Source organism: Pelobates fuscus, chromosome 4 (assembly GCF_036172605.1).
Source record: "Pelobates fuscus isolate aPelFus1 chromosome 4, aPelFus1.pri, whole genome shotgun sequence".
In the NCBI taxonomy this organism is placed as follows: domain Eukaryota; kingdom Metazoa; phylum Chordata; class Amphibia; order Anura; family Pelobatidae; genus Pelobates; species Pelobates fuscus.
Genome location: NC_086320.1, coordinates 79,288,563 through 79,308,298, shown reverse-complemented (window position 1 = coordinate 79,308,298; position 19,736 = coordinate 79,288,563). Strand labels below are relative to the sequence as shown.

At 39.2% G+C, this 19,736-nt stretch overlaps 1 protein-coding gene across 1 annotated transcript in view; it reads left to right on the top strand.

Annotated features, from left to right (window-relative positions):
- KCNB2 (potassium voltage-gated channel subfamily B member 2) overlaps positions 1-19,736 on the top strand; it is a 212,644-nt gene that overhangs the window by 6,603 nt on the left and 186,305 nt on the right. Inside the window, exon 2 of the mRNA XM_063451328.1 lies at positions 14,121-14,815. Coding sequence (XP_063307398.1) covers positions 14,237-14,815 — 579 coding nt within the window. The 5' untranslated portion in view covers positions 14,121-14,236. The remainder of the gene's footprint in view (positions 1-14,120; positions 14,816-19,736) is intronic.

Genomic DNA, 19,736 nt, shown 5'->3' with positions numbered 1-19,736 from the left:
AATATATGGGATGAAACCAGCTCCTAATTTGATTACTATGTGTGTTTGGGAGGGAAGTGTGTCCTATTATGAAAGCAGGTGGTGATAAGAGGGAAGAGGTCCAAAGATGAAGTATGTACCCACAGATGCTCCAAAAATAGGTGGTTAATGATAGGAGTCATAAGGAAGGAAAAATAAGGAAACTTAGATGCACTAGGGATAAACCAAGGCTGACACATATTAACAGCTAATTATTATCAGAGGTTCTTATTATTAAAGAAACATAAGGCTGGAGATGCCACAATTTAGAATCACTCTAATAATTCATGAACTAAAACAGAAAATGTATTTTTCAACGCAATCCGGAATAGACATGTCTATGTCTATTTAGCTTGTCTCAATTTCAGATATCCATGGTGGTGTCTTGTTCAAGAAGGAGTCATTTTCTGTACTGCCCTACAGGCCTAATGCACACAATGGCCAAGTGCTAAAGAGACACAACCTTTTTTATGCATTTTATAGATAGTGCACTAAAAATACGGATGTTTCATTTAATTTAGAAACTGACAGAGATCTCCAGTGTTCTAAGACAGAATTATTAAACAAGTCTGTGTGTGGCGTCTCACGCAAATATACTGACTAGTTTCTATAAGGAATTTATCAGGGTTATTAACTAAACTGTCCCCTTCAAACTACGAATTGTTGAGAATTCACCACGAAATTGCAAATTTTACACCAATATTGTTGAAATTGAACATTGAAGTAAGCAATTACTCCATCGCAGCTATTTTTCCTTAAATGTGTTACTCCCTGGAGAAGAGTTTAAAGTGGTCTGACAGGAGAGATTTGAAAGGTGAAAGAATGAATAGTTGACCTTCAATTTAATATTTTTGGATACATTTTTAAAATTATTTAATATTTAAATATTGATAAAATATATAAATTAAATATATAAATATATATATATATATATATTTTATTTTAGATATATTCTTGATATTTTATTATTTAGAAAAAATCTTTTTAAAAATGCATCCAAAAATATTACATCATTTTAAAAGCTTATCCAAGAATATTGAATAGGGGGCCCTAGTTGGATAATGTTGATATATAAGAGGAGCTTTATTGAAAAACACTAATTGGGTAATTGGTTGTGTAAATGTCTGATTCTAGGAACAGTCAACGGGAAACTGCCAACAATACAGGGGTTTGTTAAAAAAGGGTTGCAGGAGACTTAATCAGATTATATAAAGCTGTTTTAAAATATAAATAGATATCATTTAATGACAGGTTACCGTTAATGTGACATTCTTTAATACTGCTTCTTGTGTATTTCTGCAAGGATGAAACCCTTGCCAAAAATTGATCTAGTGATAAAAATCCAGAAAGCTATATAAAGGAAGCTATTTTTCTTATCATAATACCTTCTTCTGGCAGCTCTGTTACACAATCGTACATTATGTGCTATAACCTTCAGACAGCATGTGGGATATAGGTGTGATTTTAGAGTCCTCCAGAGGAGTAATGTATTTTACCTGAATATAACCAGATATGCATTAATATAATTGGCACTAAATTTATTGATGGTATTATAATTATTCTCTTTAATCATTATCAGTGGCATCGACTGAATTGACCTCTTAAGTGTACCTCTTTTGATTAGACAGTCCCTCTTTGGTACCCAAATCCCTCAGCAAGTGCCACATGCACATTTACGCTTCCCTACAGGAAAGTATTGAATCAATGATTTTTCTAGGTCAGTTCACGGAAGCACCTGTAGTGGCTGTCATATATTGAAAAAAAAAATATCTTCTAGTATTTGTTAAGTGTTTACTGTGGTTAATTATGCAAAAAAAAAAAAAATAGGTAGAAACAAATGTACCTCCGCTGCAAGTGAATGCAAGTGAATGCTGCCATTTATAGACTCTAGAGGCGGATGTAACCCAAAAAATCTATTTTCTAATAAACTGCCATGTTTTATATTGGACAGGGCCACTGCACCCAGACCATTTCATTGAGATGAAGTGGTCTGGGCGACTATAGTGTCCCTTTAAATTCATGTAATTAGATCATGGAATGACCTAAAATGTCACAGATCAGCACTAATTCTATCCACTCATACCAAAATGAAATATTTCTTTTTTGGGATTTAAAACATTGGAAGGGCCATTTCTCCAAACTTGGAGTATTTGCACTTTAGATCCATCATTTCAGCGTACAATTCACTCCACCTCCACCAAAGATTACACAGCCTGGTATTCAGTGAAGATGTTGGCGGGGCGAATAACCCTACAGCTTTCTGAAGCACTACAATAATATCCCCTTTCTTGCCTACACATACTGTTTAACATTCTTCACAGATTCTTTTGAGTGGAGAGACATGTTTGGTTATGGTTGGATAAATTACTTAATACTGTTATATAGAAACATAGAATGTGACGGCAGATAAGAACCATTCGGCCCATCTAGTTGGCCAATTTTCTAAATATTTCAGTAGTCCCTGGCCTTATCTTATAGTTAGGATAGCCTTATGCCTACCTCACGCATGCTTAAACTGCCTCACTGTGTTAACCTCTACCACTTCAGCTGGAAGGCTACTCCATGCATCCACTACCCTCTCAGTAAAGAAATACTTCCTGATATTATTTATTTATTTTTAATTCTTTATTTTGTTTGTGCAAGTGAATAACAAGCATGTTTGCTCCGCCACAATAGCTGAAGCAAACTAGGTGGTACACAGAAAAAAAACTTTAAAAAAAAAACGTTGTTTAACGGCACATCCTAGCTAACGACTATGATGTTTGCATATAACTGTGGTGATGGCTAGATCAGTATGGTACCGTGTGTGGTAGTAAATACAAGATAAAAGAATAACGTTTTTAGAGATTTACAATACATGTGTGCTATTAGTATGGCTGACAACTAGTGCTACTCTTATAGATAAAAAAATAAACTTTTTAAGGACCAACTATACACGTGTGCTATAAGTATGGCTGACAGCAAGTGTAACTCTTATATGGTAGTGTCACAGAGTAAGCCATGGGTGTGTAAAAGGTGAGGTGTCTTAGCAATAGGGTGGCAGATTGCGAGATAAATGTTAGAAGGTTAGTAGACATTTGCTTAGTACTCCGTTGTGTAGCCTGGTGTTAGCTACCACTGGTGGGGGGGGGGGGGGGGGTGAACTGCCTTGTCCGTGTGATGTGTTCTACGTGTCCCCCAGGTGATGGTGTTGAGTGGGGGCCACTGTCCTGGCATCGTGGGAGGTCATGGGTGCAGGAGGGCTATGTGTGGCTAAGTGCTGTATGGCTGCAGGGGTGTCTCTGAGGGTGTGTGGGTACCTCAGTGGAAAAGGTGCGAACAAAAACAGATTAACAGTGAAATATGTTCAGTTCTCTGGCAACCCCAGGGTTGCAGTTGGAGTGGTTGGCATGGCTCTGCTGGCCCGCAAGGGGTATTCAGGCAGGGGCCGTCGTCTGTGTTGCGTAATTGGACCCCCTTGGAACAAATGTCTCTGAGGTTGCCGGGTTCCACTGGTGAGGGTTAGAAGTTGAGCTGGGTTGCTGCATCGGGTCTGCTTGAAGGCCCAGTGTTGAGAGGTGTGTCTTCGCTTCTTGCAGGTCTGCTATCAAGATTGTAGCTGCTCCATGGGTCACCTGGAGCTTGTGGGACGAGCGCCAACGGTAAGTGATGTTATGCGTGCGGAGCAGGGAAGTAAAAGGTCTAAGGGTTGCTCGCCAGGCCATGGTTCCCTTGGACAAGTCCGCATAAAAAGTGAGGGCCATGCCCTCAAAAGCATATGGTGTGTTGTCCTTAATGGCGGCCATGACAGCCATTTTATCTTGTCACTTCTGGAACCTGACAATTAGGTCCCTTGGTGCCGGTGCTGGGGCCGTTGCCGGTTTGGGGATTCTGAATACCCCTCTAAGCACAGTCCTTTAGCCTGCCTCGGTGGGAGTGTGGCAGTTCAGTGTCTGGTATTGAGTCTGCTATGCCCCTTATTTTAATATTTTGAGCACGGCGTGTGTCCTCCATTGCCGCCATCTTTTGGTCTAAGACCATGTGCTATTGTCGCAGTGACCTTATTTCTTGCTGCAACCCGGTTATTTGCTGCGTGTAGTTTCGGGTGTCCTGATCCAGGGAGACCATGCGGCCTGTCAGGCCCTGTATGTCCCTTCGTATGTCTGCCACGTCTGTCTGTATGTGTCGACGAAGTTCCACCAGCAGTTCTTGCATTACTGCCTTCGTGACCGGGGTTGAGTCCAGCTGCTGTTTGGGCTGCGGTGGCATCTGCTTAGTGGGTGAGCATGTTTCCTCGGGGTCCAATAGTTGTTCATCGGACTCCTCGAAGTAGTCAGTGTATGTGGCCATGTCAGGCTCCGGGGCACCATGTGCGCACCGCCACAGATCCCCAATGCTTTTTGTTTTTCCTGCCCATCTCTGCCAATCGTACCCAGTGAGTACGGCTTGGTTAAGTGAGTTGGGCTTGAATATTGTCGTTTTTATCAGTAGTTTGTGCTGGAAACTAACGGAGGTCGCAGTGAGTGCGACCAGTCGGTTCGGCTGTCAGCTACGCCACCCCTGATATTATTTTTAAACATTTGCCCCTCTAATTTAAGACTATGTCCTCTTGTTGTGGTAGTTTTTCTTCTTTTAAATATAGTCTCCTCCTTTACTGTTGATTCCCTTTATGTATTTAAATGTTTCTATCATATCCCCCCTGTCTCGTCTTTCCTCCAAGCTATACATGTTACGATCCTTTAACCTTTCCTTGTAATATATATATATATATATATAGTATTATAGTTTTACTGGTAGAGTTACCCTTTCCTCCCTCTGGTAGGTTATCTCTTCATACAACTTCCCCCAACTTGTTCAAAATATCGAAATGAGCATGTTTATCTGTGACCTTTTTGTACTGTGGTCCCGAATGGTTTTATTTATCTCCATATTAATCACAGATTTTGTTCTCAATAAAATGTTTGAGAAAAAAAAATATTGGAAGGTAGGCAAGAGATGGCAGATATCGCTTTCAAAATGGAGGACAGGGTAGGCTTTCAATGTTGGGAAGGCCAACATCTAAAGTCTACCCAAAATCTCAAGTCTACCCTGTCCTCCATTTCGGAAGCGATATCTGCCATCTCTTGCCTACCTACCAATTTTTTTTTCTCAAACATTTTATTGAGAACGAAATCAGTGAGGTCATTAAATTCTTGAAAAGTATTAGTTGAGATTTTTTTTTTGATTTTTTTTTTTTAAAACGAGAGTAAAAATTAACTGGTATTTTTAAATAACAGACATTTGTACAAATTCTATCTTTGTCTGCTATGCATCTTATTGCAGCCGAATCATAAAATGATAGAGAAAGTCAGCAATGACAAGTGCAGGGAGATAAAGAAAAAAACTGCGTACTTATCGGGTGCTTTGTGATTTCAATCAATCATAAAACACATGGGATTCCAGATATGTCATCGACAAGAAAATGGTCAAAATATTAAATATTTGCAGTAAAAGGCATACCAAAAAAGAGGAAGTAAGTATGCAGTAACTTTTACATAAATGCTCAAATTAATTTTTTTAAATTAAATTATGTATCATATGTTTTATTATTACTTTCCTTAGAAAGGTTTTCTAAAAAGCAAAGCATTTCCCCCCATGTCTTAAATGCAAGAATGCACTGGTTAACTCTTAATGTCTTTCTTGTCTATATATATAACACATCCCACAATCCCCAATGTGTTGCATACCTCCCAACATCAGCAGTTTTGAAATAAGGACACCTGTGGGAGGGGAGTATAGGGACAGGCCAGTGACGCTATTGTGTCACTGAATCTGCTCAAAAGAAGGCTGACCTTAATAGAAAGGGGTTAGACCAACCTAGAAAGGGGGCATGTCCATCCACATTACTGGCAGGTCAGCCTGGTTTGAATAAACACCAACTCCATCATTTTATCCAGCCCACTGACGGCAGGACATGCAGGGAGCCCTATTTCAGTGATCCCTGCAAAGTTCTATTGCCTTAAACATAGCATGGGTGCTTCTAATAAGGCGCTCCTGCTATGACTGTAGGGGAAAGTCCCTTGGTGTCCCCAAAAGCAAGACATGATGGGATTAAGGCTGGATGGGATGGGACCTGAAAATCATGGACTGTTCCCTTGAAATCGGGACAGTTGGGAGGCATGATGATGCCCATGAATGCACATATGCACTTTGAAAACATCATTCGAAAATTATGCTGGGAGCATGTTTCCACGCATGGCTGCATGGCTGTAAGATGGCGGCACTCACTTGTAGCAGAGGTAAATGTGTTTCTACCTATTTTCTTTGCACAACTAACCACAGCAAACACTTAAAAAAAGTACTAGAAGATATTTTATTTTTAATTACAAATAGTGAGTACATCCGAACAAGTAATTGTTTCTATGTGAAATAGTAGTCTCATACAGATATTAGTACAAATTATATAGTTTCTTTGTTATGTGTATTACTGCATAGAATGATAAAGAAAGTTAGTAATGACAACTGCATGGAGATAAAGAAAAAAACTGTATTCTAATCAAGAGCTCTGTGATTTCAATCAGACTAAAGATGGCATTCCAGATAGTTTAGCTACCAGAAAAAGTTTAAATGTATAAGAATTAACACGAAGTCCGTGTCTGCAGTTAAAGAGCAAAAAGAGGTGGCACGTTTACGATAACTTTTACATACATCGTCAAATGTGTTTCTTTAAATCAGACCATATATCTTCAGTTGTAATATTTCCGTGCTCCCCCCAACAGTCCCGATTTTGGCAGCACAGTTCCGATTTTCGGGTCCTGGGCCAGTATCCCAACTTTGTTCCCTGTGGTCCTGCATTTAAGGACACCGGAGAACTGTTCCCAAAAAGTGTAGCGCAAGCACCTAATTAGGCGTGATCGCACTACACTCAGTGCTCTAGGACCCTGAAGAGAGCACTGGAACAGTTCTCCCTTCAAGTTATCCCTCAGTGGACTAGTCATGCATTAACGCCAGGCAACCCTGCCAGTTAATTTACAGATCCACCCTCTTTGGCCGGAGCCAGTGACATGATCACACTACTGCCCTGCCCCTTTTATCCTCTCCCACCGGTGGTTCTCAGGATACCAGTGTTGGGGGGGTATATAACAAATAGGCAATGTGCACACTCGAATAATAGAAACATTAGAACTTACAGGGAACCATGGGAAAATTATGCAGGGAGTATGTTTCCACATGTGGATGCAGGCCTGTAAGATGGCGACACTCACTTGCAGCAGAGGTAACTTTGTTCTACCTATCTTCTTTGCACAACGAACCACAGTAAACACTTAAGAACAGTTTCATGAGATGCAAAATAAAATAAGAACTGCGACAAACAAAGTGGGAGTAGTTCATCTTCAAAGAATATCTGATTCATGGTCAGTGACGTTACAGGCAGTGCTATGGCGATTTCAATTGTAAGTAAACAAACCATGCTTTTATTAAACTGGATTGGATATTTCAATCTTCACTTTCTCCTGCCCACTCTTTATCTCTCTCCTTTTTTTCAATTTGCCTTTCGATAGTAAATTACAATGTTACCAAGGCCTGAGATATGCAATCTTGTGTGGGGAAAAACAGACACATGCATTTGTAGAGTAATTAATTCCATCATAGAAACATAATATGCCATCTATGGTTCTGCAGTTACTGGAAATAAAAAGACTGTCCCTTGTAAAATATCTCGAAATAGTTTCAGAACCTGTTTTTGTAAAAAAATTTAGTACTCCCATTGCTGGATGTTTTTGCAGCTGTATTAAGCGTTTGTTGTTTATTTCTGTCCATTCAAGAGCAGTTCAGCAGTCCAGTTTCAATCTGATCCTGATTTTATCTATATATTGTGTTTCCTGGGTAGAATTGGAAGTAGAAGTACAGTGGACGCTGTGATAAAAATATAAAATGAGAAGCAGAGAAACAATCAATGAGTTTTTGTGTCTTGTCAAGTGACAAAAAAAACTAAAGACATAAAAAACATTAGTATCTGCTGTAACCACCTCGTTATGGGGCATTAAGCTAAAGTGATTAGGGAGACAGGCGACTAATCCCTGTCCATTTGAAAAAGAACACATCATAAAATAAGCAAAATAAGAAGACCAATGGAACAAATACATTTGCTATTCCTCTATAGAAGGACATTGATAAGGCCGAGTCCCAGACGCATCAGGTCCTTGCTGATACCAGAGAAGCCTTCTGATGTTCAGCTGAATCCAATAGAACTGTGGATGGGCCTAAACCCACTGTAAAGGAATGTGAGGGTTGGAAAGGCACAACCTCAGAAAGGTTCCAAGTATAAGGAGCAGTTGGTCCAGGAGTGGCAGCCACAGGGTCTCTATGTAATTGCCGTCCCAGCCGAAGGACAATGTTCATCAAGTACAGTGTTCATCTCAGAGACATCTGAAATTTTGACAATGACCAGACACCAGGTGTTAGAAATGGAGTGTGTAGAGAATGCAGTAGTAGTAAGTGGTCTAAACAGAGGTCTCCCAAGTAAAGTCTACCTAGACAAATCTTGAAAGAAGGTCAGAATATTAATTACAAATATATGTCTGAGGTTGTGAAGGAGCTCATTAACCCCTTCTGGACGTTAGGGCGTAAAATGCCGTCCTTCCAAAGTTATTAGGGCAGCATAGCACAACCCTGTTGCCACTACAATCACTGTTACAATGTTATCCAATAAATTGTTATTTTGGCTGATACATTGCTCCCTGCCCCTCTCTTTTCTCACTTTGATCTGAAGCGAGACAGGTAGATAGATCACTGTTACAGTGTCCATTGCTGCACAACACACGTCTGTAAAAAAAATAAATAAAAAAAAGTAGATTTTTTAAAACTCTTTCAATGCTGATCACAGTGGGAATCCTGTGATCAATCTGATTAGAGTGATCAGGAGCTTGTTACTACTGATATATATTTTTGATGGTCTGCAAATTTTCGTAAAATAAATACATATACATTATAAATACATTTTCATATAACCTGCACATGGGGGTTACTGTTGTACTCTAGATACATTGCGGAACACAAATATGAGTGTTTTAGAGAAAAAAACATACAACGACAAAGATATCATCTGTGAAAGTGTGTTTTTTGTGTGAAAAATGCAAATTTCAAATATGAACACTGACTTTGGCCAGATTTTGTGACTACTAAAAAAGACTGGACATACCCCATTTTAAATAACCTGGGTTGTATACTTTTGCAAATGGTATGTCATGATGAGAGTAATTCTCATTCCTGGGCTGCCATACAGTCTTAAAGGCAACATGTTCACAGCAAACCAATCTAGCAAATTTCAATGTTAAAAACTAAAATGGGCAAGCCCTATATTTGACCATAACATTTTCCAAAACACCATAACACCTGTACATGGTTGCATCATTGTACTCATGGGACATCAGAGCAAATATGTGTGTTTTATTGCAGTAAAAGCTAACAGTATCATGACATTCACAGTTACATTGCCATGCAGAACTTGGTAAATAACAAAGTTTCTTAATTTCTAACACTTTTTTAGATCTTACTCATATTAAATTACATTTCATATTTAAATAATGGATGCGAAACAAAAGCTGTGTTTCTCCTGAAGAAAATGATATATAATAAGTGTGGGTGCATTGCATTTTATATGAAACTGCAAATTATAGTTGAACGGATATATAGTCAAATTCCAGGTTTTGTTTTGGTCTAGAACTTGAATATTTGCCTATATCCCTTGGTACATTGTAGTTCTTTATCCTTTTCCGATGACAAGTTGTTAAGGCCTCTTTAGTTCGGGATATCTTCCAATGTATCCAATGCTGGTTCCTTGGAAAAGACTTAAAGCGTGTTACCATGTTCTCTTGGCAAGTAAGCTCTGGGTGCTTTTGCAGCCCAGAGGAATAGATTACCAAAACCATGGAAACATGATGTTTTAGCAGTACCATGGCATCTTCCCCATGCCAGCAAGACTATGTTCCTCCAATTAACGGGGATAATTAACAATAAAAGTAGCAAGTACAGACTTACTTTCTTGGCTGTCACCTCCTCCCCTCGACATGACTTTTTTTACACTTATTTCAACTTCGCTTCTCCTCTGAGTAAACTCAATATCATTTGCTGGTTTGAGGAGATGTGTGTAATGCTAGAGGTTCACTTTATAGTCCTTGGCAGAAAAAAACATATTTGTAAGTATTTTTGTTTTATTTAGGGTAATAAGTATGTTTTTAATATTTTCTTTTTCCTATAATTTTGCTGTAATCTTTGTCAGGTTTGTAGTATTATCCAGGCCCTCCATGTCCTATCCAGCAAAAGAAATAGTGTCTTCCACACCGCTGAAATGAACCAGTCTAATTATTTCACGAATATAAATAAATGAATAGAACACAATGTCATATTACAAGCATGCAGTTAAAATTGCATTCATCTATTCCCACATGAGGATCTCCCACCAAAGGTTTATAGGATTTATTATGTTAGAAACCCACTTAGCCATTTTAGGACATGGTTTGGAAATGTCATCACAAGAAAGTTCAGAAGTAAACACAGTCTTCAAAAGACCATGATATGTGTTCTAGGCTGTAAAAAATAAAAGTTGTTTTTAGATTTTGTATAAGAGGCTGTCTGAGGTTGATCATGGACCACGGAAAAAGATAGCACATCATCGCTCAAAAAGAGTAATGGAATAACCAAGTACTTGTGAACAATAGATAAATAACCAAATGAAGGTTTGTTTCACTGCCCATTCAAGACGATGGAAAACTGTCAACTTTACAAATATCTTTTGCCGTTAGTTTGCAGTGTGTTTGGTATATTTTTAAACAACGAATAAGTGCCATTTATTTAATTTTGGGCAGCATGGGCAGACTTCTGGCACCAGTGAATTTTTGGATTACTTTCTCTTTCTTTGTTTTATTATCATAATGTTGTTCTAAGAACAAAAAAATATATATATGTTTATACATGCAAAACAAAACATCTAAAAATAAATAATATTTTAGAGATTAACTCAGGGAGAAAAAAGCTCTGTGTTGGAATAATTAGGGTGTTCTGTTTATTCTCCTTTAAACACCCTCCCTCCCAGCTTTATCTTTTTTTTAAATGTTTACTGGTATGTGTGAACCACTGACCGGTAAAGTGAATAACATTGATTACATTGTTACAATGGCCGTTGTCCAGGGGTGGGATATATAAGGCAGCATGTGAACATCTGGTTCTTGAATTTCATGTGTTGGAAGCAGGAAAAATGTCAAGCGAGAAGATCTGAGTGACTTTGACAAGGGCTAAATAGTGATAGATATACAACTGGGTAAGAGCATCTCCAAAATGGTAAGTAGGGTGTTCCTGGTATGCAGTGGTTATTACCTACCAAAAATGGTGCAAGGAAGGGCAACCGGTAAACCGATGTCAGGGTTATGGGTGCCCAAGACTCATTAGAGCATGTGGGGAGTGAAGGCGAGCCTGTCTGATCCGAACACACAGAAGAGCTTCTATGGCTCTAATTGCTGAAAAGCATAATGCTGGCCATGATAGTGCATCACAATGTGCTGCGTATGAGGCTGCTTATTCGCAGACCAGTCAGAGCACCCATGATGACCACTGTCCAACTCCCAAAAAATCATAACACATTGGAAAAAATGTTTGTAGCAAAAATCATAAATAATAAACTGCAAAAACTGCACTATTAATTTATCCCACAATAATAACGTACGCATTTGAAGAAATTATAACACATACCGAGGTCAATTTACTAGACCAGACACGAATTTCAATTGATGAAAATAATACTGCTTTAAAAACAATTGTAACCTAGCGTGATAAAGTAAAATATAATTACTTATTGCAGAAAAAAAAAACTTCCAGAAAAAATAATTACAGTGCAGACCCAGGCAAGTCTCACTCCTACAAAGCTTTTCTGGTCATTATGCACCTTGCTGGGCAAGACACACAGGGTGCATTGAGATGTACTGTGATTGATTAATAGTGAATAAATATAAATTTCTTTGCAAACTAAAGAACTCTTTATTTTATAATGTTCCATTCAATAGGCTGGAGGGTCTGGATTTTAGTTGTTTGTTTGTTTGTTTTTTTGTTGTTTTTTTAGGGATCACTTTTGAGATTTTAATTTTGTTATAGTTGCCTCAGATTGCGATGGGCTTTGTGACCATATTTTATTTGGCTAAATAGATGATTAAGAAAGATTTTAACAGATCAGTATGAAATGCATTCTCGTAACAGTATTTGTTTATTTATCAGCTTATATTACTTCGTCCCTAATACTATTTGTTTTGTTTTCACAGCATTGTGATGCACTCATGCACTACAATATTATAGCAAATAGGCCTAATTGGATTTTGGTCATAGAGAAGGACCGTTCTTTCTAGAGATGAACAGAGATGTTGAATTGTTGTTTATTTTTAGTCAATCTGCACTGTGCATTTATGCATGCCCGGAACTCAGTTTGTCTATACAAGCAGTAAATTAAGAAATTTATATGGAAACAGAATTAAAGCATGTAGACGTGGTTGTTGATTTATATGGCATTCGACTGGCTGCAATGCTTTTTGCTTTTTAGCTCTTGTTGGTTGTCCTATGTTGAAAGGAAAGTAGAAATGTGCTGGAATGTCAGATGTCGGTGTTTGACATATATTAGAAAAGAACATGGGCAACTACTATACATCATGCAAATACAATATATCCCCGTCAACAGAAACATTTTAGCACTTTTCTCAAGGTCACCACATGTGTGTCAGGTAACACAAAATATCTTTAATAGACTACCTTTAATAGACCTCTTTTGACATATACCCCTGACTGCACAGAAACATATTTAAAAATAACCATGTGATCCATTGACAAACAAAAATGGTTTGTTGTTAAATACATTTAATACGCACAGATCACATGGGCAGGTCTCCTACACAAACATACACATACATTACATAGACTGACAGTTTGAGACAATGAACGTGTCTGTGAGATCTATGGTGTGTGTATGTTCACATGAACTCAGCTGAGGTCAGTAAAAATATCTGTAATTATATGCTGAGTACAGCGTAACTGGGTAGGAAATTACAGCTGCTGCATTAACTGCCAACTCTACTCCCCATTGAAGTCCAATCAGCAGGGCTCCCAGCCACTTGGCGATCAGTGAAATTGTTGAATTGGAGTGCCACTGTCAAATGTTCGGAAGCAATGAACATTATTTTGGAACCCTGTAACACTCTCATACACTATGCACTTTTCTGTCAGGTTGACTTCTTCACTCATAGACATTGCGCATGAATGTGGATTTCTGTTATGCCCTCACTGTACATAGGACAGTTCCCCTAGTCTATCTTATCCCATCCAATAATATTGTTTCTTTTATTATTAAATGTTTAAGAAAGCAACAGACAAGTATTATAGAGTCATGACATTAAAAGAATGCTATAGGTTCAGGAATACAAATGTGTATTCCTGACCCTATAGTGTTAAAATCAACATTTAGGTTGTTGGCCACCTCTTTGCCCCCACCCAAAAGGTAATAAACTCACCTTTATTCCAGCGCCGTGCAGGTCTGCTGGCACTGGCCTGCACCCGATCCGCCTCCTTGGCTGAGATCAGCAGAATTCACAATCTCAGCCAATGCAATGTTTCCCATTGGATTGGCTGAGATATTGTCAATTCTGATGATCTCAGGAAAGGAGGTGGGGCAGCGTCAAATAAAATCTCAATAAATAAATAATATTAAAATAATATTAAATAATAATAATATTAAAAAATTTGTATTAGTTTGAGAAAAGTATGCTCATGACTTAAAAGTGTTTAAATTCCTTTTGACCAGAGATCTTCCATGAGGGAACAAGAAGGAAAAATGAATTAACTGGGCATGGTGTTTGAGTAGACATGTTTAGGGTGAGAATATTTATAATTGGTAGTGACAGACAGATACTAAAGTATCAGTGTGTAATTTTGTTGATAGTTGTTATCCACATGACTAGTAAAATACTGTCCTGACATGGAGGATAAAGCATGTTAAATGTACCTGTTCCAATATGTTTAATTCACTACTGGTCTATAATTTAGGACATGATTACAATTATAGTTTTGTGGGTAATGGCTAAATTCATATGTTATTTTTCTTGTTGCAGACTGAAGATTGGGCAGTGCCATACGGGAAGCTACTAGGATATCGTGACCTCCCATCTTTGCGTCTCATGCTCATTCTTTAAAAAAATTATTTGTAGGCAACTTTGTGTCAGACATCATGGCAGAAAAGGCTCTGCCTGGGCTCAATAGGAAGACCTCTAGGTCTACATTGTCCCTTCCACCGGAGCCTGTGGAAATAATTAGAAGCAAGGCGTGTTCAAGGAGAGTGAAAATCAACGTTGGAGGTTTAAATCATGAAGTTTTATGGAGGACTTTAGACAGGCTGCCAAGGACTCGATTAGGCAAACTCAGAGACTGCAATACTCACGACACTCTCCTTGAAGTATGTGATGACTATAATCTAAACGAGAATGAGTATTTTTTCGACAGGCACCCTGGTGCCTTCACCTCTATTTTAAATTTCTATAGGACAGGCAAGCTACACATGATGGAAGAGATGTGTGCTCTGTCATTTGGTCAGGAGCTTGAATACTGGGGGATTGATGAGATATATTTGGAGTCATGTTGCCAGGCCAGATATCATCAAAAGAAGGAACAAATGAACGAGGAACTGAGGAGAGAAGCTGAGACTCTAAGAGAAAGGGAAGGAGAAGAATTTGATAATACGTGCTGTCCTGAAAAAAGGAAAAAGCTCTGGGACTTACTGGAGAAACCAAATTCATCAGTAGCTGCAAAGGTAATGTGTACGATGATAATCTGTAACTATATCAAGTTCTTAATGACTATAAATTATCTTACTTTTCAAACATTTTGTAAAAATCACATGAAAATACTGCATTCTTTAAATGCATGTAAAAAAAAAAAAAGAAAAACAACCATAATGCAAATGGTAAATACCAAAGTGACTATTTATTTTCTCAATGATGTTATTGTATTTAAGGCCATGTGCATCATGTTCCTGAACGTTTTAATGAAAATGTCCTTTGCACAAAGAGCACTTCCTGCTTTACTTTACAAATATCACTAACATTGTTCTTACAGATATGCGCAAATATTTGCAATATTTAAATGCTATTTAAATACATTTAAACTGCATTAATAGATAAGTAAATTTAAAAATTAGGGTTTAACAACACCTTTTCAGTAGTATACAATAGGACCACTCACACAGGCAGTAATAAAAAAAAGGCAATTTATTGCCACATGAACACATGTTCTTATGCGTATGTGCCATTAAATTGCCCTTTTTGACTATTGCCAGTATGCTCAGTCCTATCTGGATACAACTGCGGAACAATGTGGCTATTTCTGGATTGTGGAGCACCAAAAAAGTAATGTTTCAATATGGAATGTGCTTTCATTTCCTGCTTGTTTCACAACATCTCCTTAGTTAATTTTGAACTTGTACTCTTTCTACTCAATGTATATCTCTCTGCATCTTGACAGCTCTCTACCATAGCCTGCTTGTTTTTTCAATAGTTTGAAAGATTCGTATTAAAGCCATTTGGAAAAGTTTATTTAAATGACCAGTCAAAAGCATTTCTATTTCCACTTTTTTTCAAGTTTTGTTTTAACACAAGCTCTAATGCATTGTCAGCAGGGCTCGAGTCCTGCAGGAACGCGTGGGAACAGCGTTCCTGCACTTTTTTCACAGGAGGAACGCCGTTCCCCCTGCAGGCACTCAGGGGGCGGCAAAAAATGCCGCCCCCAAATGCCCTGTGTTCCCCCTGTCATGGGGGGGGGCACCTGATTGCCCCCGGCGGGCGGCTCTCTCCCTGTCACACGCGGCGAGGGAGCTGTGTCCTCTCTGCTCCCTCTCGCCGCGCGCCGTTTTCTGATGCAGGGAGCCGGAATATGACGTCATATTCCGGCTCCCTGCATCAGAAGACGACCCACGCGGCGAGAGGGAGCAGAGAGGACACAGCTCCCTTGCCGCGTGTGACAGGGAGAGAGCCGCCCGCCGGGGGGGGGAATCAGGTGCCCCCCCCCCCCATGACAGGGAGAGAGCAGCCCGCCTCACTGCAGCCACTGGACCCCAGGGACCCATCCATGCCAGCTTTCCTAAAAGGTAGGGAGGCTGGGTGGGTGGGCAATGTTAATTTTAATAATTTGTATATGTATGTCTGTTAGTGTATGTCTGTTAGTCTATGTATGTGTGTGTCTGTTAGTGTATGTGTATGTATGTGTGTGTATGTCTGTTAGTGTATGTGTGTATGTCTGTTAGTGTATGTATGTGTGTGTGTGTATGTCAGTCTATGTATGTGTGTGTATGTCTGTTAGTTTATGTGTGTATGTATGTTAGTGTATGTATGTGTGTGTGTATGTCTGTTAGTCTATGTGTGTGTGTATGTTAGTTTATGTCTGTTAGTGTATGTGTGTGTTTGTGTCAGAGTGTGTGTGTATGAGTGTATTTACGTGTGTTAGCATATGTACGTGTGTGTGTATGAGTGTATGTGCTTCTGTTACTGTATGCATGTTTGCGTGTATGTGCTTCTGTTAGTGTATGCACGTGTGTGTGCGTATGAGTGTATGTGCTTCTGTTAGTGTATGTTTGTAAGTGTCTGTCAAATCGGTGAGAGTCTGTTTGTCATTTAGTGTGTGTGTGACTATTAGTGTGTGTCTGTCAGTGTGTTTGTGTGTGTCTCTCTGTCAATGAATGAGTGTGTGTCAGTGAATGTGTGTGCGTGTGTCAAATCAGGGACGTCTGTGTGTTTGTCACTGAGTGTGTGTGTTACTGTCAGTGTGTATGTGCCAGTGTGGGTGTCTGTCAGAGAGTGTGCTTAGAGGGACACTATAGGCACCCAGACAACTTCAGCTCATTGAAATGGTCTGGGTGCAGTGTCCCAGTCCCCTTAAACCTGCAAGTGTAATTATTGCAGTTTCTCAGAAACTGCAATAATTACCTTGAGGGGTAATTCCACCTCTAGTGGCTGTCTACCAGACAGCAACTAGAGGGACTTTCGGGTGGTTAGGTGACCAAAAGTCGCCTAACTGATGCTGGACGTCCTCAACCTGTGCATGAGGACATCCAGCATCTGCTAAATACCCATAGGATTTTAACCCCATCAGTGTCGAGTGGGGGAGGGGGGGCACTATAGGGAATTATAGTGCCAGGAAAACAGCTTTGTTTTCCTGGCACTATAGTATTTCTTTAAAAGGAGCAGGAAAAGGTGGAGTCTAAAGAGGATGGGGTGGGTTCTTAATCAGGAAGCGGTGCGCCCTTGACAGGAAGGGGTGGTAAATTTAGATTAGGGGGTGCTCAGGTATAGTCATGCCTAGGGCAGCACAAAATTAAAATACACCACTGTGTGAGTGTCTGAGTATGTGTGTCTGTGAGTGTCTGAGTGCATGTGTGTGTCTGTGAGTGTACGTGTGTGCACGCGTTTATATATGCATACGAGTGGGGGTTTTTTTTTTGGGGGGGGGGAGTTCCCACACTTTTTTCCCCAGGACTTGACCCCTGATTGTCAGACATGCATATTGATACACATTGCCGAGTACACACAAACTAACACACAAATGGACACTGCCAGACAAAGACATCTCAAAATACATAGTAAACATGTTCTTATTCATTCAGTTTGTTGTCCATTTTGTGCAGTCTAATAGTGAGCCGGCTCTGATTGAATCCCTATGTGGCATCCTGTGCACTGGGAATAAATGATAGTACATAACATCCGGCCAGTGCTGCAGCACAAGTGCAAATGGAGCCATCAGTGCTGTCAGGTTAAAGGGCCCACTGTAGGGAGAGCTTCAGTTAGGTCTATTTGAGGTGATATTTCTGTCACTCTAAGTGGGCCACTCACTGCAGCACTGCCTGCACCCTCCCTATTTGCAGCCCTCTAAGTATGCTAACCAACGTTGGCAAAACGGGGAGGGGGTGCGGCATATATGTGGAATTCACTACACTGGTTGCAAAAGTAATATGTCATCAAAGCAGGCATGCGCACAACAATGACTGTCAGCTCTGCAGGACAGCCAACAAGAAACATAGAATATGACGGCAGATAAAAACCATTCGGCCCATCTAGTCTGCCCAATTTTCTAAATACTTTCATTAGTCCCTGGCCTTATCTTATAGTTAGGATAGCCTTATGCCTATCCCACGCATGCTTAAACTCCTTCACTGTGTTAACCTCTACCACTTCAGCTGGAAGGCTATTCCATGCATCCACTACCCTCTCAGTAAAGTAATACTTCCTGATATTATTTTTAAACCTTTGTCCCTCTAATTTAAGACTATGTCCTCTTGTTGTGCTGTTTACAGAGCACTACTAAAGCACTATTGTATAGACGTTGTATTGTAGCGTCACACAACATTAGCACACTTAAAGGGAGACTGTCACGTCCAAGGATTATTAATATTATATTTATTTATTACTTCTATCTAACAAATATGTGTTTGTGTGATATATACAATAACATTACAGTAAACATAGAAATCAACGCAACTGTATTTATCTCTATGCTGGAGCCGACCCCCTCCATTTTGGCTCCATGTCAATCATTGTTACAAGTTCTGCACTGTAAATCAACATAAACTCAGCCATGATGACAGAACAAGGATACAAATTCAGGACTTTCCAGTCGAATTTAGGTCTGTAGGCAAATATGCTCCCATTTTTTACACGTGAAAAATAATCACCGTAGATTCAGACTAATCGATTTTTTTTTTTTTAAATGACCTTCTTAATATTTATTACAGGAACTAAATATAATACCAACTGGAAATAGATATAACACCAATTCGAATACCCTTTGGAATTAAAATACCCTTTGGTAACTGATATCGTGATCTAGCAAAAAAGCCATTTCACCAATGATACGTAGATACGATTAAACCAGCATGATACAACAAGATTTCTCATTTGCATGAATATATCATATTTAGACATATCGCATATGCCAGTTGCAGGTTTAATATGCTGTTTTTTATGACATTAAAATGGAGAACATGTAATATAAAAAAATAAGGCTTTGCTATTACCTCAAACATCCGTTTTTACCACCTGGCATTCTCTCAGATTTTGAATTTTATATCTCTATTATTTGGGTACGGAAGGAGCTGGACCTTAGTCATAAGGTCACTTAATACAATATCACTAAAATTCTACTGCATCACAATGCATAATAATGTATAAAGGTCAAGGTAGAATAGTATAATCATCACTATATAATATCCATAAAAATGGTAATTAAGCCATTAAACTGCCACATAGACTTAGACAATCCGGGGCGGGTGTCCACTGTGTGTGTGTTCGTCAGAAAAGACCCGATTTTAGGGTCCTTTCCCACTATCCTTTGTTTGTTCACTGGCTTCCTGCTAAACCTGTGCTACCTGCATTGTCTGCCCTCCATGGACTCGTCTGTATGATTGGCAGGTAGCCTGGCATACATTTATATGAGGCTGATCGACCAGTTCTTAGGGCAAACCTGGACCTATTCTGGTTGGTCCTGCTCCTTTAATAATATGACATGGGGAACTGAGACACCTCCTTTTAACCCTCCCACTGGCTTCCCAATTCATGGTACACCGATGCTGGGTTTAAAATGAATTGAAATTGCATTAAAAATTTAAGGCACAGTAGAAGAACTAAAAAAAAAATAGTTGACAGAATTTTTCCAGTTCAACTATTCAGTGAGAATTCAAAGTGAAT